Below are 13,876 nucleotides of genomic sequence, written 5' to 3'. Positions count from 1 at the left end.
ATTGCTGCCCAAGATCAACCCATCAAGACGAATTACTATCAAAATAAGATTCTGAAAGACGGCACCAACCCAGCATGCAGAATTTACAATCAACATCAAGAGACAACAGACCACAGAGTCTCAGGCTGCCTGGAGCATACAAAGGCACAATAAGGCAAGCACGATAACATCAAAGTGCAAGACAAATACTACGGACACGAACCATCAGTCACTGAAAATGAAGTGGCTACTATACTCTGGGACATGCCGATCCAAACTGACAAAGAGATCACGGTGAACAGACCAGATACTGTAGTAAAAGGCCAAGTTTACATTAGACCGTATCTGTCTCGTTTTCTTCACGGATGCACTGTCCGTTTACATTAAAACGCCTGGAAACGGGAATCCGCCAGGGTCCACGTATTCAATCCAGATCGTGTCTGGTGCTGTGTAAACATTGAGAATACGCCGATACGCTGTGCTGAGCTCTAGCTGGTGTCGTCATTGGACAACGTCACTGTGACATCCACCTTCCTGATTCGCTGGCGTTGACGCGACTGCTGAAAAACGGCGCGGACTTCCGCCTTGTATCACCTTTCATTAAAGAGTATAAAAGTATGCAAATACTGCAAATACTGATGCAAATACTGCCCATTGTGTAGTTATGATTGTCTTTAGGCTTGCCATCCTTCCACTTGCAAGTGGTAAGTGACTTGCGCACAGCGGCTCAGTCCCAAATCACTGCTCGTGCACTATACTCGCGCGCTCTGTGAGCTGCGCAAGGCCGGAGTGCGCACCCTCCAGAGGGCACTCGCTGTTCAGGGCGGAGTGATTTGGAGCGCAGGATGCCTGCGGAGCCGAGCGTATCCGTGTATTGGCGTTGCTGTGTGCACGCGAATCGTGTATTGGTGTTGCTGTGTGCACGCTAATCGTTTTAAAAACGTTAATCTGATGATCTGCTGATACGGTCTAATGTAAACATGGGCAAAGACAAGAAGGAGAGAACTTGTCAGCTCATCGACATGTCTATCCCCACAGAAAGAAACACCTCTTTGAAAACAACAGAAAAACTCCAGTATAAAGACCTACAAATAGAAATAGAAAGAACATGGGGCATGAGAACCACGACAATACCAGTGGTCATAGGTGCTCTTGGGCTTGTCAAGAAGAGGGATGGACAAGTACACCAGCAAAGTCCCCGGGAACATCAGAAGATCGTCCTCCTTGGAACTGCTCACATACTCAGGAGGACCCTATTCATCAAGTAATCCATCACATCCTTATGATTCAAAGGATGAACTCAGCACCAGAACAGAAAAGAGCTGGACTTCAAGGAAAATAAGAATAAGAAGGAGATCAAAGTGCAAGACAAATGCTACGAACACGAACCGTCAACAGTCACTGAAAATGAAGTGCCTACTATACTCTGGGACGTGCCGATCCAAACTGACAGAGAGATCATGGCGAACAGACCAGATATCGCAGTAAAAAGACAAGAAGGAGAGAATGTGTCAATCACGCCCTTATGATTGAACTCGGCTCCATAAGAGAAAAGAGCTGGACTTCAAGGATAAGGATGATGATTATTATTAAAAGGAGAACTGAAGTCATTTTTAAACTTGCTTTATTTCTTAATTAACATTTTATTCAATTACGTTTTCGGGTTTAGTAACCTTATGCTAGCCGCACACTACGCTGATCCACGCGGTACCGAACCGACCCATTTCAGAGCCGACTCCCGACAGGGCACGCACATATCCCCGACTAACTCACGACTGTTGACGAGTGCAGTCGCAATTCAAGCGACACCAAACGAGATTATGCGAACTAAGCATCATAAACATTCCGCTAAATATCACGTGACAACTTAATAGCTTTGTGATTGGCTATTGGATATAGTTACTGTTAAATCCAACACTTGAAGATGCTACAGGCTGAATTACAAATGACACAACATGGAATATGTAGCGCACTATCTAGGCTGCATGAGCTATTATTTCCAACCTTAAATAGTGCACTTATATAGGGGAGTTAAAGCGATTTGGAATTCAGCCACACAACTTGAGCAGAGTGGCTTTCCAGCCCACTGTGTCTATGGATAAAGCTTCAGTCTATGGAATTACAGTATATACCTGCATTAGGTGCTACCAACACGTATTTCTCGCGCTAGAAATTGTGTTTAATGATGTCACGCGTTATATGCGAAAGATATGATTGGCTATTGCTAGCAATGTTGCCAGATACTGCTGACGTTTTCCAGCCTAAATATGTTCAAAAGCCGCCAAAATCCACTTAAAACCACCCAATCTGGCAACACTGATTGCTAGCGACTCTCGCCGATCAGTCTGGCTCCCGATTAGTTTTTCGAATCGGCTGTGAGATGAGTCGGTACCATCGAAAACTAGTCTTTATGCCTGACTCGCGACTTCAGTTGGCTCGGTACGCTGAAAATCGGCGTAGTGTGCGGCTTGCTTTATATTGTGGCTCATATTGGCAACTAATTGCAATTAAATATTATACTTAATCGGCCTGTTCGGTTTTTAGCCGTGTTGAATTTAGTTCGATTGGTCCATGGCAGGCGTCGCTTATCCATGCGATCTTCACGAGATTTGTGCGAGACTTCGAAATGTCAAGTGTCAGCACCGCCATTTTGAAAACTGTTTTCCAAACGAAGTATTGCACAAAAACCGAGTCTAAATGACGATTACTGCTTACTTTTTTCAAACTTTCCTGATTGCTATCAAAACAAACAAAACTTCCGGCTTGATTACGTCAGCATTCGAAAGAGGGCGCGCGCGTCTTTTGACAACGTTGGCAGAGGTTGGTCACTTTGATTTCCGCCGTACGTTTTACTTCCGTCCTACGATGTCTCGCACAGGTCTCAACGAATCTCGTTTACGCCCATTGCTTTGACATATGGACTGATATATTACAGAGCATATTTCAAACACTCATAACTTGCTATAGCAGTGGCAAAATAAATAGTGATCAAAAATGCACTCTTATATTTAATAAAATGAGATAAATAGAATTTATCATTAAAAAAAAATTGCCTTCAGTTCTCCTTTAAGGGCGGCACGGTGGTGGTGTAGTGGTTAGCACGGTCGCCTCACAGCAAGAAGGTTCTGGGTTCGAGCCTAGTGGTCGATGAGGGCCTTTCTGTGTGGAGTTTGCATGTTCTCCCCGTGTCTGCATGGGTTTCCTCCACAGTCCGAAGACATGCAGGTTAGGCTAATTGGTGGCTCTAAATTGGCCGTAGGTATGAATGTGAATGAGTGTGTGAATGGTTGTTTGTCTCCGTGTGTCAGCCCTGCGATGATCTGGTGACTTGCCCAGGGTGTACCCCGCCTCTCGTCCATAGTCAGAAGACGACTTCTTCATGAAGTCTACTGCATTTCAAGGTGAAAGAAATGTGCGTACAGAATAACTAAAATTGCATTGCTTCAGGGGCGGCACGGTGGTATAGTGGTCAGCACTACTGTTGCCTCACAGCAAGAAGGGTTCGAGTCCAAAGACATGCAGGTTAGGTTAATTGCCGACTCTAAATTGACCGCGAGTGTGAATGACTGTCTACGTGTCAGCCCTGTGATGATCTGGCAACCTGTGGTGCAGGGTGTACCTCGCCTCTCACCGATAGTCAGCTGGGATAGGCTCCAGCTCGCCCGCGACCCTGTAGAACAGGATAAGCAGCTACAGATAATGGATGGATGGATGGATGGATGGTGTTGGTTCAGACTTGGCACTGCATTTAAACTCCTCCATGGTGTTTTCAGATGCAAAAATGTCTGCAGGAACAAAAAGTTAAACATGATAAAAAAAAAAAAAAGTATGACTTTTTCACCTTAAGCCTAGGTCACAACCGGACGTCCGATTTTTTGGCCGTGCGATTTTTGGCGTTTCCCCAAATCGCTGCGTTTTTTTTTTTTTGTTCGTGGACAAAGACGCACGTTGGCCGCAAGTTTGTCTTGCAACCTGAAAAAAACGTAAGCGCCCGTAGAGTTTGTTTGACATGACGAAGAACCTCTGCGGCCGGTCTACGGCTCGAAAATCAGCATGTCACACGCGCGCCCTCCGTGCGTTTCTTGCACGTAGACCGGCCGTAGGAGCACGTACAGCCGGTTGTGACCGAGGCTTTATGGTGCTGTGCATTTAAGCTTTCGCCTTATGGACGGTGCAGTGGTTAGCGCTGTCGCCTCACAGCAAGAAGGGTTCGAGTCCAAAGACATGCAGGTTAGGTTAATTGCCGACTCTAAATTGACCGTGAGTGTGAATGACTGTCTACATGTCAGCCCTGTGATGATCTGGCAACTTGTGGTGCAGGGTGTACCCCGCCTCTCACCGACAGTCAGCTGGGATAGGCTCCAGCTCGCCCGCGACCCTGTAGAACAGGATAAGCAGCTACAGATAATGGATGGATGGATGGATGGATGGTGTTGGTTCAGACTTGGCACTGCATTTAAACTCCTCCATGGTGTTTTCAGATGCAAAAATGTCTGCAGGAACAAAAAGTTAAACATGATAAAAAAAAAAAAAAAAAGTATGACTTTTTCACCTTAAGCCTAGGTCACAACCGGACGTACGATTTTTTGGCCGTGCGATTTTTGGCGTTTCCCCAAATTGCTGCGTTTTTTTTTTGTTTGTTTGTTTGTGGACAAAGATGCACGTTGGCCGCAAGTTTGTCTTGCAACCTGAAAAAAAAAAAAAAAACGTAAGCGCCCGTAGAGTTTGTTTGACATGACGAAGAACCTCTGCGGCCGGTCTACGGCTCGAAAATCAGCATGTCACTTGCACGTAGACCTAGACCAGCCGTAGGAGCACGTACAGCCGGTTGTGACCGAGGCTTTATGGTGCTGTGCATTTAAGCTTTCGCCTTATGGACGGCACAGTGGTGTAGTGGTTAGCGCTGTCGCCTCACAGCAAGAAGGTCCGGGTTCGAGCCCCGTGGCCGGCGAAGGCCTTTCTGTGCGGAGTTTGCATGTTCTCGCCGCGTCCGCGTGGGTTTCCTCCGGGTGCTCCGGTTTCCCCCACAGTCCAAAGACATGCAGGTTAGGTTAACTGGTGACTCTAAATTGACCGTAGGTGTGAATGTGAGTGTGAATGGTTGTCTGTGTCTATGTGTCAGCCCTGTGATGACCTGGCGACTTGTCCAGGGTGTACCCCGCCTTTCGCCCGTAGTCAGCTGGGATAGGCTCCAACTTGCCTGCGACCCTGTAGAACAGGATAAAGCGGCTAGAGATAATGAGATGAGATGAGATATGAGATGAGATGAGCTTTTACCTTCAGAACTCTGAGCTGCCCTGAAATCAATGGTGTGTTCTAATCCGAACATCATTAGATCAGTCAGTGCGATTGCACCTGACCCGTGCAAGCTTGATGAGACAGACAGACCGACCGACAGACAGACCGCACGCGACAGAGCTTCCGACTCAACTGCACGCTCGTGAACTTCGGAGCGACAAAAATCGAAGCCCATAGAGCGTCTGGAACGTTCCGAAGCCTTTGTGAACAACCGTGCATTCAGAAACTCATCTTTAAAAGTAAAAGTTCATTGCCAGACAACACCAAAAGAGACAGACGGAGCGAGAAGGGGATCGGTTTTAGTCCCTGCGCGGCGCGCGGACACAGTTTGCTTGACGTCAGCCTCCATCAGAAGGTGAAACAAAATAAACACCCGCGATGTTCTTCACTGCAACAAACCGAGAGCTCATCAGTGCAGGAACATTTCGACCATAGCCAAAGAAAAACACGCCTCAAACCCAGCCCTGCTTTCATAGATCGCATCCGGGGGAAGCACAATAACACCAGATCCGCCCTGCTCGCGCCGTTTCACCGAACACAAACACCGATTCGTCCCGAGAAGGGTCGCGTGCAGTGCAGTGCAGAGCAGAGCAGATCATAAAAATGTGTATGAGGTCGAGTTCCTTCCCTCCTCCTCCTCCTCCTCCTCCTGCTGCTGCTGCTAAAACCCCCCCAACAACACAGTACTCACAGTTAAAGCCACAATCCAGCTGAACGTCGAATAAGCTGTTTTGTTTGTTCACGGTTCGGGCTGAAAGGCCAGCCAGAGAGCTGATGTGTGGCAGATGGACGTTAGCTCGCTGCCCGTTTGTCCTCTTCCTGCTTCGGCACGAGCAAAGCTGCTCTCAACTTCAGCCGCACCAATGACAGCAGAGGCACGCGCAGCCTGACACTCTGAGCATCCAATCAGGAGCAGCGCCAGCTGTTGTTTCCAAGCTATAACTCTTTGTAAATAACGCACAAACATATACAATGTAAGCAAAGTTGAGCTCGTTGTTCTGAACAGGGCTGGATCAAAACAGCCGCAAGCCCAGCTTCTAAACACATACTGCTGAGATTAAAAAAATACTGACTGTGGACTTGGTAAGGTTTGAAATTTCTGAAAACAAAACAAAAAACATGGACTTCCAGTTTCAAGTCCTACTTTATCAGGGTTTTTTTTTTTTTTTTAAACACAACATGACGGGTTCAAGCCCCAGGGCCTTTCTGTGCGGAGTTTGCATGTTCTCCCCGTGGGTTTCCTCCGGGTGCTCCGGTTTCCCCCACAGTCCAAAGACATGCAGGTTAGGTTAACTGGTGACTCTAAATTGACCGTAGGTGTGAATGTGAAGGTGTGTGAATGGTTGTCTATGTGTCAGCCCTGTGATGACCTGGCGACTTGTCCAGGGTGTACCCCGCCTTTCGCCCGTAGTCAGCTGGGATAGGCTCCAGCTTGCCTGCGACCCTGTAGAACAGGATAAAGCAGCTAGAGATGATGGATGGATGGACATATACAATGTAAGCAAAGTTGAGCTCGTTGTTCTGAACAGGGCTGGATCAAAACGGTCAAACAGCCACAACCCCAGCTTCTAAACAGATACTGCTAAGATAAAAAAAAAAATACTGACTGTGGACTTGATAAGGTTTGAAATTTCTGAAAACAAACCAAAAAACATGGACTTCCAGTTTCAAGTCCCACTTTATCGTTTTTTTTTTTTAAACACACATGAGGGGCGGCATGGTTAGTTAGCACTGTCGCCTCAAAGCAAGAAGGTTTTGGGTTCGAGCCCAGTGGCCAATAAAGGCCTTTCTGTGTGGAGTTTGTCTGTTGTCTGCGTGGGTTTCCTGTACAGTCAGGTTAGGTTAACTGGTGGCTCTAAATTGACCGGGAGTGTGATGACCTGGCGACTTGTCCAGGGTGTACCTCGCCTGACACCTTGCCTGCAATCCTGTAGGACAGGATAAGCGGGTACAGATAATGGATGGATGGATGCATGGTCGTAGCCAGCTATGAGGCCACCGAGGTCCGGACCTCGGTCATTTTTAAGAGCTGAAAATACATTTGTACGTTAATTGTACTAATGTTTACATTTGTAGGTTAATTGGTGGCTCAGAATTGACTGTGAGTGTGAATGGTTGTTCGTCTCTGTGTGAGCCCTGTGATGACCTGGCGACTTGTCCAGGGTGTACCCTGCCTCTCAGCCATAGTCAGCTGGGATAGGCTCCAGCTTGCCTGCAACCCTGTAGGACAGGATAAGCGGCTACAGATAATGGATGGATGGATGGATGGATGGATGCATGGTCGTAGCCAGCTATGAGGCCACCGAGGTCTGGACCTCGGTCATTTTTAAGAGCTGAAAATACATTTGTACGCGAAATATTCAACTGGATACAAAAATAAAGAATAACATTAAAACGTCTCTGTAAAAAGTGCATTGTTAATTATGTTAAAAGTTGATTCTGTCTTGTGTCTGTTTCGTGCGTGCGGCTCTGAGACCAAGAACACAAAAACGAATGAGTGCACGACTCGGGGGAGGAACACAGTGCAGAAGACACGGTTTTTTCATGGTAACCATCAGCGCACTTTCATGAAGCTGTTAAATTTACATTTTCGAAGCAGCGCAGTTTTGTCCTCATTGCTTGGGCCATATCAAACCATTAAATAAGCTTAAATTATTCTTACTCTTGCCGCATACATGATTTTTTTTTCCAAAACTGATGATATATTCAGTTCAAACACCATTAAAAGTAATTTCAGGCATAGATTTCTTGTGTGACGTGTAATTCACCCCTCTCATTTAAATATGTCGAAAATTTTTCAGCGCACTCTTTGCGCGCACATCACAGACCTCAGGGATTTTAAAATGCTGCCTACAACCCTGGATGGATTTTAACACACAACAGGGGGCATGGTGGTGTCATGGTTAGCACTGTCACCTCAAAGCAAGAAGGTTCTGGGTTCGAGCCCAGTGGCCGATAAAGGCCTTTCTGTGTGGAGTTTGCATGTTCTCTTCATGTCTGCGTAGGTTTCCTGTACAGTCCGAAGACATGCAGGTTAGGTTAATTGGTGGCTCTAAATTGACCGTGAGTGTGAATGGTTATTTGTCTCTATGTGTCAGCCCTGTGATGACCTAGCGACTTGTCCAGGGTGTGCCCCACCTCTCACACATAGTCAGCTGGGATAGACTCCAGCTTTCCCACAACCCTGCGCAGGATAGGCGGCTTCGGATGGATGGCAACTTTTCTGCTGCACATTCACACATCATTTCTTTGTCAGCTGGGAGAGAGAGAAGATGGGGCTAATTCAGTGCTCGGTTTAAGCACTAAATAAATAAACTGAAACTAAAAGACGCACTGAACACCGGAAAGGCTACCAAAACTTCATTATACAGTGGCGCTTGAAAGTTTGTGAACCCTTTAGAATTTTCTATATTTCTGCATAAATATGACCTAGAACATCATCAGATTTTCACACAAGTCCTAAAAGTAGATAAAGAGAACCCAGTTAAACAAATGAGACAAAAATATTATACTTGGTCATTTATTTATTAAAGAAAATGATTCAATATTACATATCTGTGAGTGGCAAAAGTATGTGAACCTCTAGGATTAGCAGTTAATTTGAAGGTGAAATTACAGTCAGGTGTTTTCAATCAATGGGATGACAATCAGGTGTGAGTGGGCACCCTGTTTTATTTAAAGAACAGGGATCTATCAAAGTCTGATCTTCACAACACATGTTTGTGGAAGTGTATCATGGCACGAACAAAGGAGATTTCTGAGGACCTCAGAAAAAGCATTGTTGATGCTCATCAGGCTGGAAAAGGTTACAAAACCATCTCTAAAGAGTTTGGACTCCACCAATCCACAGTCAGACAGATTGTGTACAAATGGAGGAAATTCAAGACCATTGTTACCCTCCCCAGGAGTGGTAGACCAACAAAGATCACTCCAAGAGCAAGGCGTGTAATAGTCGGCAAGGTCACAAAGGACCCCAGGGTAACTTCTAAGCAACTGAAGGCCTCTCTCACATTGGCTAATGTTAATGTTCATGAGTCCACCATCAGGAGAACACTGAACAACAATGACGTGCATGGCAGGGTTGCAAGGAGAAAGCCACTGTTGTCCAAAAAGAACATTGCTGCTCGTCTGCAGTTTGCTAAAGATCACGTGGACAAGCCAGAAGGCTATTGGAAAAATGTTTTGTGGATGGATGAGACCAAAATAGAACTTTTTGGTTTAAATGAGAAGTGTTATGTTTGGAGAAAGGAAAACACTGCATTCCAGCATAAGAACCTTATCCCATCTGTGAAACATGGTGGTGGTAGTATCATAGTTTGGGCCTGTTTTGCTGCATCTGGGCCAGGACGGCTTGCCATCATCGATGGAACAATGAATTCTGAATTATACCAGCGAATTGTAAAGGAAAATGTCAGGACATCTGTCCATGAACTGAATCTCAAGAGAAGGTGGGTCATGCAGCAAGACAACGACCTTAAGCACACAAGTCGTTCTACCAAAAAATGGTTAAAGAAGAATTAAGTTAATGTTCTGGAATGGCCAAGTCAAAGTCCTGACCTTAATCCAATCGAAATGTTGTGGAAGGACCTGAAGTGAGCAGTTCATGTGAGGAAACCTACCAACATCCCAGAGTTGAAGCTGTTCTGTACGGAGGAATGGGCTAAAATCCCTCCAAGCCGGTGTGCAGGACTGATCAACAGTTACCAGAAACTTTTAGTTGCAGTTATTGCTGCACAAGAGGGTCACACCAGAGACTGAAAGCAAAGGTTCACATACTTTTGCCACTCACAGATATGTAATATTGGATCATTTTCCTCAATAAATAAATGATCAAGTATAATATTTTTGTCTCATTTGTTTAACTGGGTTCTCTTTATCTACTTTTAGGACTTGTGTGAAAATCTGATATTGTTTTAGGTTATATTTATGCAGGAATATAGAAAATTCTAAAGGGTTCACAAACTTTCAAGCACCACTGTATGTTCTTCACGCATATTTACAAGAAAAAGAAAAAAACCCAGACATCAAAAAAACGGAAAAGAGACACATCGGAGACATAAAACTTCCGTGCTAGTGAGTGACTCGGGCAGTTTGTACATAAACATGGCGGCGACGTTTGCTTCATTAAAAGCCGAAGATTTAAAGAGGCAGATGTGTTGAACACCTGAAAGGCTACCCAAACTTCACTGGATATTCTTCATGCATATTTACTAGAGAAAAACAGACCAACCAACCTCGAAAAACTGGAAAAGAGAGCAATAGCGGAAATTGTCAAAGTTCCACTTGGAGGTGAGGAAAAGTGATGGAGACTTTTACAAGAGGACTTCACTCGTGGACTTCACTCAGCAAAGCCCTTTTGTTTTGAACAACTGCAATGTAACAATTAACTACGACCAAAAGTAACTTTGAACTTGAACCGTCAACCTGGATATAGCTTGTATACAAGTTGGGTTGTTCAGGATTTTTGGACTTGGACAATTTTTATTGTTAGAATTTTGACTTAGCATGTGTACATTAGATTGACAGATTATATTCAATCAGAATCAGCATTCAATATTGGTAAGTTACCTCCCTGTTCTTAACTTTTTGTAAAATCTATAGGCTAATTGTTCCATCAAATGTGTATGTATAATAACAATAATAATAATAATAATAATAATAATAATAATAATAATAATAATAATAATGGCTTTTTTGTGGTATATCAGATATATTCCATTCAGCTGCTTGTCTTCAACTCGTTCAATATCATGCTGGCTGAATGGAATATATCTGATATACAGTGGTGCTTGAAAGTTTGTGAACCCTTTAGAATTTTCTATATTTCTGCATAAATATAACCTAAAACATCATCAGATTTTCACACAAGTCCTAAAAGTAGATAAAAAGAACCCAGTGAAACAAATTAGACAAAATATTATACTTGGTCATTTATTTATTGAGGAAAATGATCCAACTTTACATATCTATGAGTGGCAAAAGTATGTGAACCTCTCGGATTAGCAGTTCATTTGAAGGTGAAATTAGAGTCAGGTGTTTTCAATCAATGGGATGACAATCAGGTGTGAGTGAGCACCCTGTTTTATTTAAAGAACAGGGATCTATCAAATTCTGAGCTTCACAACACCTGTTTGTGGAAGTATATCATGGCACGAACAAAGGAGATTTCTGAGGACCTCAGAAAAAGCGTTGTTGATGCTCATCAGGCTGGAAAAGGTTACAAAACCATCTCTAAAGAGTTTGGACTCCACCAATCTACAGTCAGACAGATTGTGTACAAATGGAGGAAATTCAAGACCATTGTTACCCTCCCCAGGAGTGGTGGACCAACAAAGATCACTCCAAGAGCAAGGCGTGTAATAGTCAGCAAGGTCACAAAGGACCCCAGGGTCACATCTAAGCAACTGAAGGCCTCTCTCACATTGGCTAATGTTAATGTTCATGAATCCACCATCAGGAGAACACTGAACAACAATGGTATGCATGGCAGGGTTGCAAGGAGAAAGCCACTGCTCTCCAAAAAGAACATTGCTGCTCATATGCAGTTTGCTAAACATCACGTGGACAAGCCAGAAGGCTATTGGACAAATGTTTTGTGGATGGATGAGACCAAAATAGAACTTTTTGGTTTAAATGAGAAGCGTTATGTTTGGAGAAAGGAAAACACTGCATTCCAGCATAAGTGAAACATGGTGGTGGTAGCATCGTGGTTTTTGGGCCTGTTTTGCTGTATCTGGGTCAGGACGGCTTGCCATCATTGATGGAACAATGAATTCTGAATTATACCAGCAAATTGTAAAGGAAAATGTCAGGACATCTGTCCATGAACTGAATCTAAAGAGAAGGTGGGTCATGCAGCAAGACAACGACCCTAAGCACACAAGTCGTTCTACCAAAGAACAGTTAAAGAAGAATAAAGGGGGCGTCGTGGCTCAGGTGGTTAAGGCGCCATACCATGAATGCGGGCGACCCGGGTTCGATTCCGGCCTGAGGTCATTTCCCGATCCCTTCCCGTCTCTCTCTCCCCCGCTCATTTCCTGTCTCTATCCTATCCAATAAAGGTGCAAAAAGCCCAAAAAAATACCTTTAAAAAAAAAAAAAGAAGAATAAAGTTAATGTTTTGGAATGGCCAAGTCAAAGTCCTGACCTTAATCCAATGGAAATGTTGTGGAAGGACCTGAAGCGAGCAGTTCATGTGAGGAAACCCACCAACATCCCAGAGTTGAAGCTGTCCTGTACGGAGGAATGGACTAAAATTGCTCCAAGCCGGTGTGCAGGACTGATCAACAGTTACTGGAAACGTTTAGTTGCAGTTATTGCTGCACAAGGGGGTCACACTTTTGCCACTCACATATGTAATATTGGATCATTTTCCTCAATAAATAAATGACCAAGTATAATATTTTTGTCTCATTTGTTTAACTGGGTTCTCTTTATCTACTTTTAGGACTTGTGTGCAAATCTGATGATGTTTTAGGTCATATTTATGCAGAAATATAGAAAATTCTAAAGGGTTCACAAACTTTCAAGCACCATTGTACCACTCAACGCCAGTCAATATTACTTAAATATGTCACTCAGATCAGAGATGTATTTTGTATGATGTGTTGATGCCTGCAACACACTAAAAAAAAAAAAAAAGTTGAGACAGAGGCATTATTACCATTGTATTACATAACTTTCCTTTTAATAACACTTTTTAATCGTCTGGGAGCTGAGGATACTAATTGTTGCAGTTTTGCAATTGGACTTTTTGTCCATTCTTGCTGGATACAAGACTTCAACTACTCAACAGTCCGTGGTCGCCGTTGTCCGATTCTCCTTTTCATGATGCATCATACATCCTCAATAGGAGACAGATCTGGACTGGCAGCAGGCCAGTCAAGCACATGCACTCTGTGTCTACAAAGCTATGCTGTTGTAGCCCATGCAAAATGGGGCCTGGCATTGTCCTGCTCAAATAAGCATGGACTTCCCAGGAAGAGACATTGCCTTGATGAATATGTCTTTCAAAAATCCCAATATAAATCAATGGTACCTTCATACACATGTTGTTGGCACTTATGCCCCTTATACCATCACAGATGCTGGCTTTTGCAACTTTCCCTGATAACAAACTGGATGATCGTGTTCACCTTTGGCACGGAGAACGCAATGTCCAGAGCTGAAATGTGGACTCATCTGACCACAGCACATGTTTCTACTGTATTTTGGTCCATCTGAGATGAGTTCGGGCCCAGAGAAATCAGCATCGTTTCTGCATACAATTGATGAATAGTTTCCTCCTTGCGTAATACAGTTTCAGGCTGCATTTCTGGATGCAGCAGCGGACTCCATTAAGTGACAACGGTTTTCTGAAGTACTCCCATGCCCATGTGGCTATATTTGTCACATTAGCATGACAGTTTCTCAGGCAGTGCTGCCTGAAGACTCCAAGGTCACACACACATTCAACAGTGGTTTCCAACCTTGCCCTTTACACACTCTGATGTCTCCAAATTTCCTGAATCTTTTCACGATATTATGTACTGTAGATTTGGAAAGACCTAAAATCTCGCATTGAGAAATGTTCTTTTTGAATTGACTAATAGTTCTCTCA

The 13,876-nt window shown here is 44.1% G+C and overlaps 1 protein-coding gene across 4 annotated transcripts in view; it reads right to left on the bottom strand.

Annotated features, from left to right (window-relative positions):
- LOC132883775 (bromo adjacent homology domain-containing 1 protein) overlaps positions 1-13,876 on the bottom strand; it is a 101,677-nt gene that overhangs the window by 53,056 nt on the left and 34,745 nt on the right. Inside the window, exon 1 of one of the 4 annotated variants that reach the window (XM_060917777.1) lies at positions 5,969-6,116. The exons of 2 other annotated variants lie outside the window; for them this stretch is intronic. Coding sequence is in view for 1 of the 2 variants with exons in the window: in XM_060917776.1 (XP_060773759.1) it covers positions 5,257-5,452 (196 nt within the window). In the remaining variant the exon portion in view is untranslated. Of the gene's footprint in view, positions 1-5,256; positions 5,824-5,968; positions 6,117-13,876 lie in introns of those variants that run through there. One more of the 4 variants, XM_060917776.1, reaches the window with a different exon arrangement.

Source organism: Neoarius graeffei, chromosome 3, assembly GCF_027579695.1.
Source record: "Neoarius graeffei isolate fNeoGra1 chromosome 3, fNeoGra1.pri, whole genome shotgun sequence".
Classification (NCBI taxonomy): Eukaryota; Metazoa; Chordata; class Actinopteri; order Siluriformes; family Ariidae; genus Neoarius; species Neoarius graeffei.
This window is presented reverse-complemented; position numbering and strand designations above follow the sequence as displayed.